The sequence below is a fragment of the Cavia porcellus genome, unplaced genomic scaffold (assembly GCF_034190915.1).
Source record: "Cavia porcellus strain 051 isolate PalLab524CR breed Dunkin Hartley unplaced genomic scaffold, mCavPor4.1 scaffold_16, whole genome shotgun sequence".
In the NCBI taxonomy this organism is placed as follows: domain Eukaryota; kingdom Metazoa; phylum Chordata; class Mammalia; order Rodentia; family Caviidae; genus Cavia; species Cavia porcellus.
This window is the reverse complement of record NW_026947499.1, coordinates 25,252,621-25,273,042: the sequence shown is the minus strand read 5'-3', so window position 1 is coordinate 25,273,042 and position 20,422 is coordinate 25,252,621. Positions and strand designations below refer to the sequence as shown.

Genomic DNA, 20,422 nt, shown 5'->3' with positions numbered 1-20,422 from the left:
GATGTAGCTCAACAGGGGCCCTGGATTTGATTTCCAGTACTTACAAAAAAAGGGTGTGGGTAGGGCTGAGGGAGGGGGAGAGGAAGAGGGAGTGGGCATCTGGACCAGTGCTGCAGGTCCTGTATTTGCTTCTGTAAACTCAAACTTCCAAACATCTCCACCGCCTGGCAGCTAGGCCCAGCTTCACCATCCTTCCAACCCAAGTGTGCCTTAATTCAGTCCCCAAATTGAGAAAACTACAAAGACCAGAATAATGGGCTTTTGCTCAATCTGCTTAATCAAATTTTTAAAATGAAAAAACATCTCATTTGGCTCTACTTGTATAAAGAAGAAAGAGGCAAGGGAGAGGAAAGCAGATTTTCCTCGGTCCATTTGTTCTACACAAAGATGGTCTTTTACTACCAGTCTGTGTCATTCTTCTGGGGATGGTGAAGAGGGATTTCAGTCTGAGCATTTTTATCCAGAAAGATAATCTTCAACTTGTATTTCTAAAATGTAATTTGGACCAATAATAGCTGATTCATATGGTTATTTGAACTATTCCAAAAGAGAGAATTATAGCAAAATAATACCAAGTATATCTAATTTGTAATATTTGCTGAGTATCCCTCACTATCTCAGAAACAGAAAATTAAGTATTGTTTTTATTTCTTGTGGCCCTTTGATACTTGCTCAGCTGGTGTGAGCAGGGAGACTTGCAGAAGATGGGAATGCAAACTCAGAAGTACTCAGTCTGTGGGATGGAGAACAAACTGTGTCTAGCTCTGGTCCTTTAGAAAATCCTTTAATTCACCCTGTCGGTACTGGGCTCCCCATCAAGCCAAACTTTAGACCTTGCATCTGGCAGATGCTTCTGGTATGTCTGATTAATATAGTTGAGGAAAAATTGTTGTGCTTTTTGCAATAAGAGGCGTTGGTAATTGCTTGGTGGATTTAACAGAGATACAGCTTGCCTGTCTTAGGCAAATTTTGCTTTCTTTTTGGATGCGGAGTCATAGATTTCATGACTAATACCATCTGTGTAAAGCCTGCTATTCATGATTAGCCCTCAACTTGTCATAAAGGAAAAGGCCTGTGACATGATCAGGTTCCTGGAAAATTCATATCTGAATATAACAGACCCAGCAGGAGCTAAGGAAATGATGTTGACGGACAAAGCAGAATTGGATTGAATGGTGGACCATTCAATGGTGGAGACTGGAATCTCTGTTCCCAAAAAGGGCTGCAACAAGCAGAAGGCAGAGATGAAGTAAGATTCAAAAATGGGCAGAGAGAAATTTGAACAGTACTGTTGACCTACAGAGCATGGCTCAGAACTTACTATTAAAAAGAGAATAATTCTGAAGTAACTGGACTTGTCTCTCATGTGCTTCTGCCATTATGTTCCTCAGAAACTGCAAGTTCTTAACTGAACTCAAGAGAAGTACTGATTTTAAAAGTAAACTCCAGCATCATCAATATAACATCTTTATAGATCCCACTCTCAGGCTAAGTCCTGTTGGTTTGGCTTTTTAGGGGGAAAATCCTTTGGCCTCACATCCTTTGCATATTTCTCTTTTGTTAAATTATTATCTTTGCCAATGTAATTCCTTTTATTCTGTTGTTTTTGAGGGACATGCTTAGGTGGACCTTTGCATGGCTTTTAGTTTATTTTACCTGTAGCTTCTTTATAAGATTTATGGGGGTTTTGAAAAGTAAATAATGTAATTGCAAGTGGGAGAATAATTACAAATGACATTTAGGGCTAATTTTTTTTTTTTTAATGTAGCTGCTTAGGGTGAAAGCCACCTTCTCATCTCTAAAAGCTATTTTTTGTTTGCTAAAAAACATTCACCTAAAAATCTAGCTATATACATTCAGTTTTCAAACAGGAAAATTTGGATATAGATTATTATATTACAAAATTACTGTTAATTTTATTAGCTATAGTAAAGACATGAACTGGGCATGGTGTCACATGCCTATAATCTCAGTATTTGAAAGGCTGAGGCAGGAGGATCACTCCAGTTTTGAAGCCAGCCTAGGCTACATAGTGAGTTCAAGGCCAGCCTGAACTGCATAGTGAGACCTTGTCTGAAAAACAAAAGCAATAAAGGGATGTTTAAATTTGTAGATACAAAATGAAATATTTGTTTGAAATGCCATTATATCTGGGATTCATTTTAAAACAAACCAGTTCTTCAAAGAGTTGCTGAGTAGGCGGGGCTAAGAGAAATAGATGACGCAAGAATTTTTTTTAAAGTAGAAATTTGCTGGGCTGGGGATTTAGCTCAGCAGCTTAAGCACCTGCCTGGCAAGCATGAGGTCATGAGTTCAATCTCCAATACCAAAACAAAACAAAAAACCCTTGCTTTTGGGCTGGGGATTTAGCTCAGTAGCACAAGTACCTGCTTGGCAAGTGTGAGGTCATGAGTTTGATCCTGGTACCAAAGAAAAAAAGTGGAACTTTGTTGATGCTAGATAATACGTTCATTATTCTTATCTACTTTTTTTTCAATTTTTAAAAAACAAAACAAAAAAGGGTAGAAATAATAAAGAATTTCAAAAAATTCACAGTAAGAAATCAACACTAGTTAATATATATTGTTATCTTAGAAGTAGTTGTTCAAGTTACAAAATCTAAGCACAAAAAATGAACAGGCAATCATAGAATGACGGCAAAACTATTCTTTTTGATGACCTAACAGAGAATTAGGAGTATGGTTATCTATCTTGTTCACTTAAACATACATGCAATTATATGTGTATACCTACAAGCAGTTCTTTTCTTTTGAGCGCTTTCTTTCCCTTTCATTATTACAGTATCTGTTGTACATTTTGGATCCTATTACTCTTTCAGTTTTTTATTAATATTTTTTACACTAGAAAGACAATGTTATAGTTACAATTCTTATCTACTTTTGTGTATGTTCAAAAGTTTTGTTAAAAGAGAAAATTTTACGAGGCCTGTAATTCTAGCACTTGGGAAGCTGAGACAGGAGGATTGATAAGAGTTTGAGACCGGCCTAGGCTACGTTGTGAGTTCAAGTCTAGCCTGGACTACAGGCTAGACTTGTCTCAAACATATTTATTTTTTTCAAAAATACTTTTAAAAATAATTTTATAGTATTTTAAATACATAAAAGTATTTTAAAAATACATAAAATACATAGTATTTTAAAAATACATAAAAGTCATATTCAGAGTATCTGGGTTGAAACGTGTAATACACCCGTAATAAAAACTGTTACATTGTATTTGTTTTGCAGTGCTAGGGATCTAACCCAGAATTTCGTGCATGCTAGGCAAGCACTGTATCACTAAGCTGCATCCCCAGCCCTTTACTAGTTTTATATATAGCTCATATGTATCTGAATTCATTCTTAAAGTTCACTAATGTTTTATTATTAAATTTAATAAAGCTATTATCTAAAGTTATTAAAACTACTATTGAAGTAGTTTACAATTACTTGTTAGTTTTAAATCGCAAGAACTTTTAATGAATTTAGAAGTTTTAAGTGTGACAATTTGTATTTCTTCAGTTTGACCATACATAAGACCTTTTACAAAATAGGAGATACAGGAATGGTGGGACCTGCAGTCTGTGGCAAGCCCTCAGTCTAGGACAGTCTAGGACAGAAGACAGATACATGCACAGATGAAAACATATAAAACTCTGTAGTACCTGGGCATGGCAGCACACACCTGTACTCTGGCTATTCTGGAGGCTGAGGAAGGAGGATGGCAAGTTTGAGGCTAGCCTAGGCCACTTAGTTAACCTAGGCCTCTTAGGCTGGCCTTGAACTCACCATGTAGTGTAGGCCAGCCTTGAACTCACAGTGATCCTCCCAAGTGCTAGTTACAGGCATGTGCTGCACACCTGGCTCAAAAATTTTAAAAGGCTTGGGAGGTACATTAGCTCGGCGGTAGCATATTTGCTTAGCACATATTCAATCCCTGGTTCCACCTCCCCAAAACAAAAACAAAAAACTATAGTAAAGTGACCAAAAGGCTGGGAGCATTGAAGAGGATATTTGCCTAGTCAGGATAAGAGACCAGGGCCACTGGTTATCAATGAGGACTTCTGAAAGAAGTGGGATGTTAGCACATGGCATCTCAATTTTAAGGTATATGCATTCATCTGTGATCTTATTCTAAATGCGACAGGTCTAGAATGCACCTGAGATTCTACCTTGCTGACAAATTTCTGAGATGATAAGATTGCAGAACCACACTCTAAGTAGATCTTGAGTTTGTAGCTGTTAGGGTTTAATGGGGTAGAGAGGCATGGAGGCAAAGGGAGCAAAACTGTTCTTAACATGTTCACACACCCTGGTTTACACATGCTCCCTGATGAAATCCAAGCAAGAATTATTGCCTTTATTTAGGAAGCAAGGAATAAGAGACAAAGACAGATAGAAAAGATACATTCAGACAATGGAGGGTTTTATGGTCAAGTAGGATCAGGAAGATGGTGATGAGGCGGAGGTAATGGGGATAAGGGTTTGAAGAGGACATTTCTCCATAGCTTCTTAAGCCTCTTTAAGGGGTTGGGGGAAATTTTTCCTTTCTAACCCACGAGACATTCCTTAGTGATTGTATTATTCACATGGACTAGCTCTGAGAGTGTGCCAGCAGTGGCATTTCTGCCATATGGAACCCCAAGTCGATCTCAGCTCATGACTTCACTGGCTCAAGTTCTTTTAACTTAATAACATGCTGCCCTTTTAAAAAATGATTTGTCATTCCTCAGAGTTTAGTATTTGCCTTTAAAAAATGCAGCCCCCAAAAATAGGGTTTGAAAGCTTCTGATTTTGATCCGTAATAAAGAGTTTCTGAAAGGTGCATTATAAGATTGAGTAGAAAGTCAAGAGCACTTAGGCAGTAGTGGTGAAGCCAATCTGTCTATTGTAGAAAGTGTCTTGTTTCTTTCAACCCCATTTGCACTTTGATGTTTGCATTGGTTTTTAGTGTGTTTCAGCTATTGTGGAATACCTATCAATTATAAGCATTTATATCTACATTTATTTATATTTAACCTTTCTGTACTTAACCTTTTTAGCAATCATAAGGGGGTATGTCCACATTCCTCCCCTACTCTTCAGATGAGATAAATGAAGCTACATGATTAAGTAATTTGATGAGGATTATACCCTGAATCTAGGACTCCTGATAACCAGACCACTGTCTTTTCCTTCTAGTACTTCAGTACATCGCCATTTCCTTTATTTCCTTGAAAACAGGGAGAGAGGGATGGATCCAGGCTACTGTTGAGGTCATTCTTCAGAATTTTCTTTGTGGATTGTTTGGGAATTAAAGTTTGAAATTCAGATAGTATGCCGAATTATTGAGATTGCCTTTTTGACATCGTGGAAACCAAAGGATTAACTCGATGGCGACAGTAAGTCTGCAGCTCATGCTGTTAGCTCTAAATCGTTTTCTTTTATTCTTTGGATTTGGAAAATCCCAAGCCCCAGGAGCAAAGGAGACTGCAATGGTATCCAGGGAGCATTTGCTGCACAGCAGAGCTGCTCTGTAGAGTGCTGAGCTGCTTTATGGTGTTCCCTGCCCAGCTGTTCTCAGCTGGCAAAGACACTCTGGGGGTGGAGCTTCTGCACAGAACACTCCACCAGCAATTTTGCCCAGGCCTCTGCATCTTCCCCCAAAAGTGTGCTTTACTACTGTAGGTTGGAGTTCATCTTCTCTCAAAAGACAGAGCTCTGTGCATTATTTATGTTTTATAGCTAAAATGAATCTTCCCACATTCCTCCAGTCAAAGCAAAATTGAAAGGAACATGAATCATATAAATTATATCAAGCAATTTGTTGATACTGTCTTTCATCTATAGTTACTTAATGTTTCTATTCAGTCGAACCCCTTTAGACTGCTTAAATTGGCCTTGTCAGTATTCTGTTTTAATATTGTTTATTCTTGAATTCTGTAAGTAGTTTTATTTTCCCAATTAAGCTGTTTAAAGATAGAAACTGGTACTCTGGAATTTCAGTGAAGGAGAGATTAATTTAGAGAAGAGGATTGAAAGATTTCTCTGGAATCTGCATTTGCGTAGCAAATCTGCATTTGCATAGCTGGTGCCTTTATTTTACTTGATTGTAGGTTTATTTGTAGAAGTATGTTGGGGTTTATGATTGTTCTTGTAAGACTCTCCTTGGTAGGCACTAAAAAGAGATACGTATTTCCACATTTTTCCCCCACCTACCACAGCAGAGGCCGGAACAGGTGCTCACTAATATTCTTTCTTGATCCTATGAAGTCATATCTCTTTCCATGAGACATAACACAAGATAGTAAATAGAATATGAGCTTCGCAGTGCCTTAGCTTAGGTTTCATCACTATTCACTTAATAGTTTTAGGCAAAAGGATTCTTCTCTGAGTCTTGCTGTCCTCGTCTGTGCCTCCCAGGATTATTTTGAAGATTTATTCTTGACAGATCTCTACAAATATAATGCCTGTCTTTCACTAAGTGGATCCCAATTTCAGCTTTCAGGGAGAGAGAATCTGGTGGTTCCAGTGGCCTGAGAATGAGGTCTTTAGGACTGTCTCCAGCTAGCAGCAGTTTTGGGAACAGATTTTCTTAGAAAGTGGTTCTTAGAGAATGTATGTGTGGCACCATAGAGGTATGTGTGGCACTTTAACAATGAGGCTACAGTTGTAAGCACAGTGTTTTTTTTATCGGTACTGGGGATCAAACCCACAACTGCCTGTTTGCAAGGCAGGCACTTACGCTGCTGAGCTAAATCCCCAGCCCCTGTAAGCACAGTGTTTAATAAACCTGCCTATTTGCTTCCCGACAGTTCTTTGTGACAATAAAAGAATAATAGTTATTTGATTAATTTGAATGGAAGACACTCTCTCCTCAGCTGCCTTGAAAATATTTTCTTAGTGAAGAATTCTGAACATTGGTAGAGAATGCTGATACAGTACTCCACCATCATCTACAACTTCACTTTGTGCAGTTTTAGTTACCTGTGGCCAACCATGATCTGGAAATATTAAAGACTGCAGATCTACAGCCTCTAACATACAGCTATAGTCTCAGGAGGCTGAGATAGGAGCCTGTGGGTATAATGCCACTCTTGGCAACATAGTGGAGCCCTGTCTCCTAAGGAAAAAAAGAAAGTAAAACTCCAGGAAGGAAGGAAGGAAGGAAGGAAAGAAGGAAGGGAGGGAAGGAGGGAGGGAGGGAGGGAGGAAGGAAGGAAGAAAGGAAGGAAGGAAGAAAGATAGGAAGGAAGATAGGAAGGAAGATATAAAGGAAAAAAGAAAGATCCCAGAAGTAAAAAATTCATAAAATTTGGAGTGTTTTGTTTGTTTTTGTGAGACAGGGTCTTGCTATGTAGTTCAGGCTGCCTTGAACTCACTATGTAGCCCAGACTGGCCTTGAACTCATGGCAGTCCTCCTGTCTCACCCTCCTGGATGCTGGGATTACAGGCATGTACTACCACAGCTGACACAATTCATAAATTTTAAAGTGTGTACCATTTTAAATAGCATAGTAAAATCTTTTACTGCTCTACTCTTTCCTGCCTGGCATATGTCTCTCCTCTTTGTCCAAAGTAACCACACTGTTTACATTACACTCTTATTCATCTCATAATGGTCACTTCAGTTGTCAGGTTAACTGTCACAGAATGCCAATGCTTATGTTCAGGTATCCCCAATTTTGCTTAAAAGCTCAAGAATAGTGAGGCTGGCAATTCAGATATATAAAAGAGATATATAAATCTCTTCAGATTTGTAAAATTCTCTCTTTAAGTGAAAAGGTAAATGTTCCTGACTTAAAGAGAAAAAAAAATCTCATATTGAGGTTGCTAAAATCTATGGTAAAATAAATCTTCAATATGTGAGATCACAAGGAAGGAAAAAGAGATTGTATTAGTTGTGCTGTCACACTTCAAACTGCAAAAATAGATTACAGTGTGTGATAAGTGCTTAGTCAAGATGGGAAAGGCATTAAATTTGTATACATTTGTGTAGGGGAAAAATCAGTATGTATACAACCTGGTATTGTCTATGACTTCAGCTAACTTTGGGGGAGCTCAACATATTCCTTGAAGACAAAGGGAAGCTTCTATAATTAATTGTGATGAGTTTTGAAGATTCAACTATGATAAACAAGGCATTCATTTATACATTGGAATGATTCTCCTTAAAAAATTGAAAGTGGTGACTCTGGTAAGAAGAAAAATGCATGACCAAGCCACAAGGACTTTAAAGTGGCCTTGAAACTTGAAAAAAAAAATGAGAGAGACAGACAGAGAACAAATATCCCTTTTCAAATGGACTTTTCTTCCCTGCTTCTGGGAAGAGCTGAGGGTGGGACATGATCTGGAAATCCACTCATTTGACCAGTAATGCTTTTGAACACAAATGACGAGTCTTCTCTGGCGAGCCTTGGAACTGCACTTTCCAGTAGGAGTCAGAGAGTAGTGGCACTCCTCTGAGGCTGAGTCTGTTTCAGTGGCTGCCCTCCTGCACAGAACATCAAGAGACCAACGAGTTTAGGAGGTCAGATTTGGGCCAGGGATGTAACTCACCAGTAGAGCACTTGGCTAGCCCACAGGAAGCTCTGGTTTGATCCCCAGCACTGTGAAAAAGAAAAAAGAAAAACAAATATTTATTCTTGAGTCTCAGGGAATCATTTTCATGTAGCTCACCTGGCCTAATAAAAAGAGGAACGATCAAGGAAAAACCCATGAATTAGGACTCTGTTTCATAGATATAGCTTGTATAACCCTGTACAAGGCTCTTACCTTGGTAAGCTGGTTTCCTCTTTGTCCAGTAGTAGTAGTATCATCTGTCCTGCCTTGCCGAATGGGCTAGTGCTTTGTGTTAGATAACTTATATGAAATGCACTGTATGTGATAAAGAGGTTAAGAGTTTAATACTTTAATATCCAGAAAAAAACCTTTCCTGAGGTGACTGCATTTGATTTTGCCTTTTAAATCAATGCTGCTTTACTTTTTTTTATCACTCAGCAAATTATCTTTGTTTATGTGGTAAATGATGAAAGCTTCATTATATATAGTGATAAAAAACTTTCTTTATTCAGCACATATCATCCCTGCCAAGGCTTGTGATATTTTATTCACATCATCTCATTTTTCACAAGAGCCCTTTGAGGGCTCATATTGTTCTTTTTCTAATATTGATGAAATTGAGTTTAGAAGGGCCATGTTGGAGGGACCAGAATATCCTGTGGGGTTTGTCTCACTGCAGAATTCTGCCTGCTCCTGGATTCATGATGGTCACACATATGTGCTTCAGAATATTGCCCAGTACTTGGAAGTAAGCAAGGAAAAACAATGGACTACAATAGGGATGGCAGAAAATGGGAAGCGTGAATACGTTCCATCTTTTAGAAACTTTTTTTTTTTTTTTTTTTTTGGTGCCGGGGATCAAACTCATGACCTTGTGCTTGCCAGGCATGCGCTTGTGCCACTGAGCTAAATGTCCAGCCCTGTTCTTTTCTTTTTTAAAACCCGGGGTCTGGCTATTTTGCCTAGACTGGTATTGAGCTCATGAGATCAAATGATCCTCCTGTTTCAGTTTTCCAAGTAGCTAGGTGTATGGGCATATGTTACCACATCTGGCATCTGTGTGTGTGTGTGTGTGTGTGTGTGTGTATTATAATTTTTTCTTTCTGATAGGCTACGTAGGTTTGTCCTAAGCCTGCAAAGTAGCAGATTAAGAAAAGAATAAACAAAGACTCTGGGCACTGACAGTAGGATGAAATGGATGCTTCTAAGGTTCCTTTCAGTTACAATGTTCTATGGTGTCAGCAGCCTTAACAGCAACTGTTGTGGACTGCATATATTTGTGTGCCCCCAAAATATGTATCTTGACCTTAACCTCTGCTGTGGTGTTTGGAGACAGGACCCTTAGGAAATAACTAAATTTAGATGAGTTCATGAGAGTGAGACCTCCTTTGGCATTAGTGGCTTTACTGAAAAGAAACCAGAGATTGTTCAGAGTCCATCATATGAAGACAGCAACTCAAGCTAAGACAGCAAACAAGGAGACAAATTAACTAACGACAGAAACAATAACAAAAAAGCACACCAGTCTGGGCCTTTTTGGTGAAGTATATTTGATGATTTCAGGTCACAAAGAAAAATTTATAAGATGAGCTATTTTAAATTTGTTTAAGAAACATCTAATGCATTTTAGAAAGGTTTCCTGCAAAGGAAATAAGAAAAATTTTATTTTAAGATTAACCTTGGAGAAACTCAGTTATTCAGAATATTTTTAAGTAGCCAAAGAAGACAGTGAGCAGGAAGGAGTGAATATCTCAGTTACTAGCCTTGAGTGGATACTGTTAGGCAGATGATCTCTGCCTTTCACTTCTGCCTGCCTGTTCATTTGCTACTGCTTGAGGAGGACCTTTACCCACTCCATGATTTCAACTCGTTTATTCAGCAGAGTCACAGAGAACCTGCTATGTGACTAGCACCACTTTAATCCCTGTTAAGACAGTGACTGGTAGAAGACATAGTCCTGCCTTTAAGTTGTTTTTGGTTTATTTGAGGAGAAAAGCAAAACAAAAACAACAAAAAAAAAAACAACCAAACAAACAAACAAAAAAAACCCTCAGCATAGACCCTTAGAGGACCACACAACCAGGGACTGTACCTCTCTTTTTTTTTTTGTTGTGGGGAGGGGGAAGAGCATGAGAGGGTGATGGGCTTTCTAGGGAAAGTGGTGCTCAAGCTAAATCTTAGGCTTAAGGAGAGTATCTTAAGCAGGGGCAACAGCTGGTATAAAAATTTAGAGGCCAGAGAGCAAGGTACCCTTACAAACTTGCAAATGTACCGCAATTTGGCCTTCTCATAGAAGTTAGCCAAGGGAAGAGGGAGAGGTTATGTGGGTGGGAAAAAGAAAGAGAAACAGCAAAAATGGAGTAGGGTTTTGTATACCATGTGAGAAGATCTGGACTTGATTCTGTGTGGCATCCAGGGGATTTTATGGGTCTGAGGCATGGCTCACACACTGCTCCAGCTGCTGTTCCCTTTCCTTCTCCCATCACTGGTCATGCTCAATCTTTACTGTTCCAGCAAAGACAATGTCATTCTTTCCCAAGTCCTCTACACTTGTCATTCCTCCTGCCTAGCTTGTACTAAAAGAATTACTTTGATTGCATTGTGCTACTTAGAGTAGAGTAGGTAAGCCAGAAAAGGAGATGGAATAGGAGAGCTAGCTATAATGGTCTAAGGGGGAGAACATGGAGGCCTCATCTGGGAAAGTGGCAGCACACAGGTAGAGAGACACAGACAGATGCACATGACATTTTAGGAAGAGTATTTGGTCAATGTTATACCTGCAGAGCAAGGATAACGCCTCAGGCCACTGATGCTCAAAGACATTACAATAGCAGAGAAGTACAGTCAGATCTCAGTGATCTACTTTGTGGTGTGTTTTGGGATGTCATTGCCCTGTTGTATTGCGAAGCATGCTGCATGGCTTTGTTCACTGAATTGTTGTGAATAAAGCTTATAGGTTCCGGCTGCATTAATACAACCCATGGTCTTGCTTATGTCCAATTTTAATGTTCATGAGTATATGCCTGGGCTTTCTATGGACTAATAATATGCTTACTTGTGAGCACAATGGAATAACTGAGACAAAAAAATTAGAGTAAATGACCAAGATAGTCACAATCAAGTAGTTCTTATTAAGAACCATTAAATGCTTTTAAATGTATATGTGTGACACACATACACGCTTATAAATCCCCCCCCCCCCGTACTACCAGGGATCAACCATTAAATGCATGGCTCAGGTTTCCATATGTAAGATCCCTTTAACAAACTCAGCTTAAATCAGCTGCTCCTGTCTAGAAATGTTTTTTTCTGCAGTTGTTTAAAACTTTGAAACCCAGACATACCCAAGCCAGGCCCCCACTGAACAAAGAAGTGCCACTGCTTAGAGCTATTGTGTTTACATTTGCTACTACAGAGATTTGGTTTGTTTCCGAAAGACGCATTTTAACATTTGAGTGGTGAGCCACATTTGTTATATTTGAACCATGTGTGACGTAAGGAATTTGGGTAACCACTGAGCGAAGGGGGGGAGGGTGAATATTTGGGTTAGTAGTGGTACTTTCTGCCAATTTAAAATGAACTGGTTAGATGGCCAAAGAAAACTTTTAAATGTATATGTGTGACACACATACACGCTTATAAATTCTCCCCCCCCCCCCCTGTACTACCAGGGATCAAACTCATTGGCTTGTGCTTCCCAGGCAGCATTTACACTGCTGAGCTAAATCCCCAAACCCTTTATATGCTTATATATTTGTATGCTTACACTAATGTTGAGGTAGAATTTATTAAATTGGACTGTGCTATTTATCTATTCAAGATTGCATGGCTATCACTTTGGAATTGGATAATATTCTGAATTGACCTAAAAGTGCTTCATGGTATGGTCTTTCTGGTGATTGGTCCCCACCCTGAAGCTAGCCAGGAAGCCATTAAAAGTTGCCTCATTAGAACAGAAGATGTCCCAATCACCCAGGAAACTTAAAGGATTGGGGGCAGGAATTAAGCAGAGACCAAGTGTGTATGTGTTGGTGGTGTTCTGTTTTGTTTTTTGAGACAGGGTGTTGCTTTGTAGTTTCAGGCTGATCTTGAATTTACTGGGTTGTCCAGGCTGGCCTCAAGCTTGTGGCAGTCCTACTTTAGCCTCCCAAGTGCTGCTATTGCAGGTGTACACTATCATGCCTGGCATAATCTTTTGTTATAGAATTAATCAAGCATTTAGTTAATAGGATAATTGACATCTATCTTTGTCTATCACAGTTGGTACCTAGTTTTGGGCCCCTCTATTCTCAGAATGTTTTTTTCTTTTTCTGACTGGACTAAACCAAAACATTGGTGTGTGGCTATATTACACTAATATGCTTACTGGTAGATTGAATAACAGCCCCCCAAAGATATCTATTTCATACATCCTAGAGTCTATGCATGTATGATCCTCAATAATATAAGGGACTTTTCAGATATGTTTAAGCATTTTGAGATGGAGAGATCTTCCTGCATTATCCATATATATGGTGTGATCACATATCCTTGTAACAGTGAGATGCAGAAAGATCTGAGTCAGAGAAAGCGTTGTGACAGTGAAAGCAGAGGGAGGGAAAGAGCCGAGAGCAGAAGAAGGGGGTGTGTTGCTACAAGCCAAGGAACATGAACAGCTTCTAGGAGATGGAAAAGGCAAGGAGCAAACTCTTCCTTTGAGCTTCCAGGAGGACTCAGTTCTGCTGACACTTTGATTTTAGCCCTGTAATATCCATGTAATACTTCTGGCCTTCGGAACTAGAATATGGTAAGTGTATGTTATTACAAATCAGTAGGTTTGTGGTAATTTTTTCCAGAAACAATAGGAAACTAATTCATCCCCCCAAGAGACCTTAGGGAAACCCACTTATGATATTTTTTAAGAAATAAGGGATCTGAGTGCAAATTATAGAGTAAGGGCTTCTGGGGACTTTTCCTGCCCTTAGTACCTGTGAAATGATTTACATATTATAACTTCTCTATTTTTAGAAAACTGTTTCCCTGTTCTCTTCTGTATTAAATCCTATCAATATTGACATGGTAAAATGAAATGTCTTAGAGTTCATTAAAGAGGGATCTGGGTCTCCAGTACTCTTCAAAGTAAAGAAAAACGTGTGTAGCAGAGAATACTGAGTCTTCTACTTTTAAAGCTTGTTGCTTGTTATTTATTTGTACCTCAGGAGTAGAAATATTGGCTGAGATGAAAGTATCTGGCACAGATTGCTTTTCCTTCTTGTTTCACAGCCAGAGGTTATGAAATTTTCTTTTTTCTTTTTGTTTCTCTCTAGTGCCTGGAAACCTTGGCTGCTACAAAGATCATGGAAACCCACCTCCTCTAACTGGCACCAGTAAAACATCCAACAAACTCACCATCCAGACCTGCATCAGTTTCTGTCGGAGTCAGAGGTTCAAGGTAAAGGCCCTTTGGATATATAATTGTAGAAAAAGCTAAAGATCCAAGTGTGTTTTGCTGAAGTAACTTAAAAATATATATAATTTTCAAAAATCTGTCAAATCAGACAACTGTACTTCTTTTGCCAAGGAAGAATTAGAGGAGTGAGTTTGGGATTCAGGAGGGTGAGGCAATGTTTTTGTTTAAGGACTGGGAGGAAAATTTCTAATATATAGCAGCATCCTTGTTTGACCCCCTGAGTTATGTATTCATGCCCTTGTGTATTATGAGCAGGGATATCACTGTATTTACAGAAAATCTGACAATAAGCCTAAGTAGTGGTTTACTTTCTTAATAAATTACTGGGCCCTAGCCAGTTTACCAATTTAAAAAGCTTTCTTTTCTTCCTATCCATTCTTTTTTTTTTTTAAAAAAAAATTCATCCCTTAACCTTTAAGGTTTAATAATGCTATTGTTTGTTATATCAGAAAAGTAGGGAAAGATTCCTGTTTTCCTTCTTCCTTCCATCTTTCTCACCCACTTTCCCTTTCGCCTTTCATTTTTTTCCTTCCTATCTAAAGGCTTTTAACCAATGCCAAGCAAGGAAGATAATTTTTCAGAGTTAAGGGCTTATTGAGACAAATGGTTAAGGAAGGCAGTTGACCCAACATGATCAAATGATTGAGTGCTTAGGCATATGAATGAATATATTGAAAACTCCAATAAAGTATATAGTGTTGGGTAGGGATTGGATTAGTATAGGTGCATGGTTCTGGATAAATGGAGACAGAAAAATGTGTGTGCATGTGTGTGTGTGTGTGTGTGTGTACATATACATGTCTAAGCTCTGTCCACTAAGAGGGCCTGAGAGTGGTGACATACTAACAGCAGAGAGTAGTATCCTTAGCACCCAGATCTGGTTTCTAAATAGTATTCTTCGCTAAAAAGAAGCTCCTTAGAGAAAATTACTGATTATTGGGCTAGTTCTGAGAAAATGCAAAATGAGCCTGAAATATCTTTTAGAGGAAAGTATACAATGATATAGAGTTGCCACAGGAACACGAAAACCACTTTGAAGGAGTTCTGACCAGCCAAATCTCACATAATTTGAACTCCTAAATAATGATGATAATATAGTAAATATGCCCCATTGAATAAAATAAAAATCTGTAAATCCATATTGGTGAATAAGAAGAAAAACATTCTTTCTCAGAGAATACTAGCTAAGAAATAGAGAAAAAATGAATATTAGTCACTTTCCCATTGCTGAGACAAAATAGTCAACATCCATAATTTAAAGGGAGAGAAGTTTAATTTGACTCACAGTTTCTTTGGGTGCATTGTGTGGTCAGCCGGCTCCAAGACAGAAACAGCATGATGGAAGGCATGGCAGAGTAAAGCACATGGCAGCCAGGAAGCAAAGAGAAAGAGAGGAGGAGCCAGGGGGCAAGAACACACCCTTCCAAATCACATCCACAAACCAGGTCCTCTGTACTAACAGCACATTTAGCTACTGAACTCATCATCAATGAGTGAATACACTAGTGAGGATAGTGCCTCCATGATCTAGTCACCTTCCAAACACATGAGACATTAGGGAACGTTTTAGATCTAAACCCTAACATGATTAAATTTGGAAATTCACCATTTGTTCACCATCATAGTAGTAATTGATTTAGAAACCAAGTGTCAAGATATGTAAATATTCTAAATCCTCATCTACTAATGAGTAAAACTTTATATACCCTCAAGAATTGCCCTAGGAAATACCTACTAACTACAAAGGGAAAACAAGTACTACAGTAGAGAAAACTGGCATAATTACCTTACTCAAGTGACCAAATTTAATATTACCAGTGCTATCATAAAAAGTAGATATTGTACTAACCCATTAGAACAAGAACCTGAGATCACATTGGTGTTATGTGTACCAAAAATGCATAGTGTGTATCTAATTATGAAGAAACAACAAGTAAATATATAACAAAGGACATTCTATAAAATGACTAATCTTTATTCTTCAATAACCTTATTGTAACCAGGCATGGTGGCACATGCCTGAATCCTAGCATTTGGGAGGCTGAGGCAGGATAATTGCTGTGAGTTAGAGGCTAGCCTCAGCTATAATAGTGGGTTCAGGGTCAGCCTGAACTGCATAGTAAGTCCCTGTATCAAAAGAAAAATTAAGTTAAAAACACTTATGTCGCAGAGGTCAAAAAGAACTGATAACTATTTCAGAAGGAAGAAGACAGAGAATTGACAACAAAAATACCTCTACTGCTGGATTGGATCCTTTTTCTATAAGGAATGATTGAGGCAATTGCCAGCTTGAATGAAGTTGCTAGATGAAGGGAATAGAGTAATTATTCCTACTCTTCTTGCACTTTCTCTGTAGGTTTGAAATTATTTCAAAATAAAATACAGCAAAAGCATTTGAAAAAACATAGAATTCACTAATAATACAAATCAGCAAATTAAGAGTAAAAGGGAATTTCTTCCTGATTAAGAGTAACTTTTTAATTTTATTTTATTTTTTAAATTTTTTTTTGTCTTTTTGAGACAGGGTCTCCTGATGTATTTCAGGTTGACTTTGAGCTCTCTTCATAGCGCAGGCTGGTCTTGAACTTGCAGTAATCCTCCTACTTTTGCCTCCGAGTGCTGGGATTACAGGCATGTGCCACCATGCCCAGCTGAGTAACTGTTTTATAAAAGGAATACATTTATCAAAAATTTTGGGAGCTTATATATTGAAAATTATATAAGATTACAAGGGAAAAATAAAATCTTAATAAATGGAGATATAGAACTTTGTCAAAGATTGAAAAACTCAAATTTATCTATACAGTCAGTGCAATCCTGATCAAAATCATAATATAGTTTTTGAAAGGAACTGACAAACTGATCCTAAAATTTGTTGAAAGGATTTTCAATAAATTCTTGGAGAAACAGTAGGATTCTTTATGAAGAAAAGTGAAACTCCATCCTTATATCATTTCTTATATGGGAAGACAAAGAATAACCAAAATAATGTTGAAAAAGGAATCATTCTGATCTGAAGATGTTCTATAAAGCAAGTGGTGTTGGCATAAAAACAGTCATGTGGATTTTGAGTCAACAAACTTTAGCCCATTTTCTTTTTCTTTTATAAGTAAAATTTTATTGAAACATAGCCATGCCTATTCATTTACAAATTATCTGTGGCTATTTTCATGCTATAATAACAAAGTTTAGTTGAGAAAATTGCTCACAATGTGAAATATATACTTCCTATACTTACGTGGGCAATTGACTTTTGATAAAGGTGGCTGAATAATTCAGTGGTAGAATGGATTTTCAATAAATGCTTCTGGAGAAACAGTGAAGCTCTTTAGGCAGAAAAATGAACTTTTATCTTTGTCTCATCTCAGGCAAAAATTAAGTTATACTAAAAAAAGTACTAATAGTTGAAATAAAATATGCCACATGAATAAATAAAATATAATTGACAATGCAGAAATAAAAATATACATGGATGATCAATTTTTCAACAAAGATGTCAAGATCATTTAATGTTAAGAAGATAGTCTTTTCAACAAATGGTACCAAAACAATTGGATATTTGGGACTGGGGATTTAGCTCAACGGCATAAGCACATGCCTTGCAAGCGCAAGGTCGTGAGTTCGATCCTCGGTACTGAAAAGAAGTAAAAAAAAAAAATTGGATATCCACATAAACAACAATGAATCTGGATCCCTGTTGCACATTATATGTAAAAATTAACTAAAAATAATCAAAACCTAAATGTAAGCACTAAAACTATAAAACCTTTAGGGAAATACAGGTATAAACATACCTGACCTTCAACTAAGCAGTGGTTTCTTAGTTATCATATTGAAAGTCTAAATAACCAAAGGAAAAAAATAGAAAATCAGGAATAAAACAAAGATGGTCATTATCTCTACTCTGTTTTAATACAGTTTTCAAAACATTATTTCTATTTTTAGGAATAACATTAGCAAGAGCAATAGTCAAGAAAAAGAAATAATAGGAATATGTATAGGAGAGAAAGAAGTCAAATTACTATTTCAGATAACCTGATCTTCTACATAGAAGACCTCAAGAAAGCCACCAAGAGACTCTTAAAATTAACAATCAAATTCAGTAATATAGCAGGACTCAGAATCAACACAAAATCAGTATTGTTTCTGTACATTGATAATGAAACCACTAAGGAGTTAGGAAAAAGTGCTATTTATATAATAGCAACAATAAAAATTAAATACTTAGCAATTAACCTAAGTAAGGAAGTGAAAAACCTCTATAAAGAAAACTGGGGCTGGGGATTTAGCTCAGCGGCACGCACCTGCCTTGCAAGCAGGCGATCATGAGTTCGATCCCTGGTACCGATAAAAAGGAAAAAAAAAAAGACAAAAACAAAAACAAAAACAAAAACTGGGGCTGGGGATTTAGCTCAGTGGTATAAACGCCTACCTTACAAGCAGGCAGTCGTGAGTTCGATCCCTGGTACCGATAAAAACGAATAAGACCAAAAAAAAAAAAAAAAAAAGAAAAGAAAAGAAAAGAAAACTGGTACTCTGAAAAAGGAAATTGAAGGGGATAGCAGAAAATATAAGTGTTCTTGGATAGCGGAACCAAGTGTAGTCAAAACGGCCATACTCCCAAAACTGATACACAGATTTCATGCAATCCCAATAAAATACTAAAAGACTTGCATAGCTGAAGAACTGTGAAAACTCAAATAGTAAAATGGCAAATAACACAATTTTAAAATGTGCAAAAGACCTGGATACGTCACAGAGGATACACTGATAGTAAATGAGCACATTAAATGATATTCAGCGTCCTAAACCATTAAAGAAATATGAATCAAAACCATAGTGAAATATAGTTGCACCCCAGTTGGAATGTCTAAAATAAAATGCACTGGTAATAGCGAGTGCTGACAAGAACAGACCAACTAAGCTCTTATATGCTGTTGTTGCTAATGTGAAATGGGACAGTCATCCTGGAAAAATTTGGCAGTTCCTTAGAAAGTGAAACATATACTTAACATATGACCCCACAATCTCATTCTTAGTTCTTACCCTAGAAAAATGAAAATTTATGTTTACACAAAAATTTACATACAAATAGTTACAGCATTAGAGACTAGAACCAGAAACAGTCTAATAAATGAACAAATTGTAGTGTATTCACATAGTACACTCTGTTAGGTAGTAAAAAGGAATGAGCTATCATTACCTGCATCAGTTTAGATCAACCTCAAAGACACTATGCTGAGAGAAAAAAAAAATAGTCCCAAAAGTTTCCATACTTCATGATTCTATGATATTACAGTATATTTAAAAAAAACAAACAAACAGAGCTGTAGTAGTTGAAAACTGGTCAGTGGTTGTGAGGATTTATGACTGGGGCCTATAAAGCAATAGCATGAAGAAGAATATTGGATGATGCAGCTATTCTGTACCTTGATTATACTTGTGATTGTACAAATCTGTACATATGTTATAATTTATATGCTGAGGGCCAGGGACATGGCTCAGCAGCATAGAACCTGCCTGACAAACGTGAGATTGTGAGTTCAGTTCCCAGTACAAAAAAAAAAAAAAAAAAAAAAGGACCCTGTACTAAAATGTATTTTATGTTAATACAAAAGATGAAATCCAAATTTTAAATGGGACTGTATTAATTTTTCTATGAGGATTTGCTGTGAAACACTTGCTACAAGGCATGTAGTAAACAGTCAACAAAATTTTTAACTTATTATTAATATTTTGAGTTTACAGGATTTTTCTCTCCCTTAAAACTTTTTTTTTTTGGTCTTTTTGAGACGGTCTCATCACCATGCAGTTTAGGCCGGCTTTGCACTCACTTTTGAGCCCTGGCTGGCCTCTAACTTATATCAGTTTTCCTGCCTCAGCCTCCTTCCTGAGTGCTGGGATTACAGGTGTGTGCTGCCTGTAAAACTTAAACACAATAGAAAGTAGTATTAAGTTCTTAAAACTTAATTAAATACTATAGAAATACAAGCATTAAAAAAGGAATACTCATTGACAGGGAAACACATTCATGGTGTGTGGTGGTGTGCAGTTCATCAGCTTGGAATCAAGTGTTGGTAGAGTGGGACCAGGGAAAAGTTCCAGGGGAAGGGTGGCCTGGGAAGATGAAGCTGACTGTTGGGGCCAACCTGCCAAGCTCCTTCAGGCCAGCTGACCACACTCACTATGTGCTACTTGTCTGTTGTGGCAGTTTGCTGGGATGGAGTCAGGCTATGCGTGCTTCTGTGGGAACAACCCTGATTACTGGAAGTATGGGGAGGCAGCCAGCACTGAGTGCAACAGCGTCTGCTTCGGGGATCATACCCAGCCCTGTGGGGGTGATGGCAGGATCATCCTCTTTGATAGTGAGTATGCCTTGTGCTTGTCACTGCCTAAAACCCAGAACTTTCCTTCCTTCCTTCCTCCCTCCGCC

At 37.8% G+C, this 20,422-nt stretch overlaps 1 protein-coding gene across 3 annotated transcripts in view; it reads left to right on the top strand.

Moving 5' to 3' along the window:
• Window positions 1-20,422, top strand: part of Kremen1 (kringle containing transmembrane protein 1) — a 69,965-nt gene that overhangs the window by 25,374 nt on the left and 24,169 nt on the right. For all 3 annotated transcript variants that reach the window (XM_063225992.1, XM_003478024.5, XM_063225993.1), the window contains exons 4-5: window positions 13,847-13,971; window positions 20,201-20,354. In XM_063225992.1, the coding sequence (XP_063082062.1) occupies window positions 13,847-13,971; window positions 20,201-20,354 (279 nt within the window). The remainder of the gene's footprint in view (window positions 1-13,846; window positions 13,972-20,200; window positions 20,355-20,422) is intronic.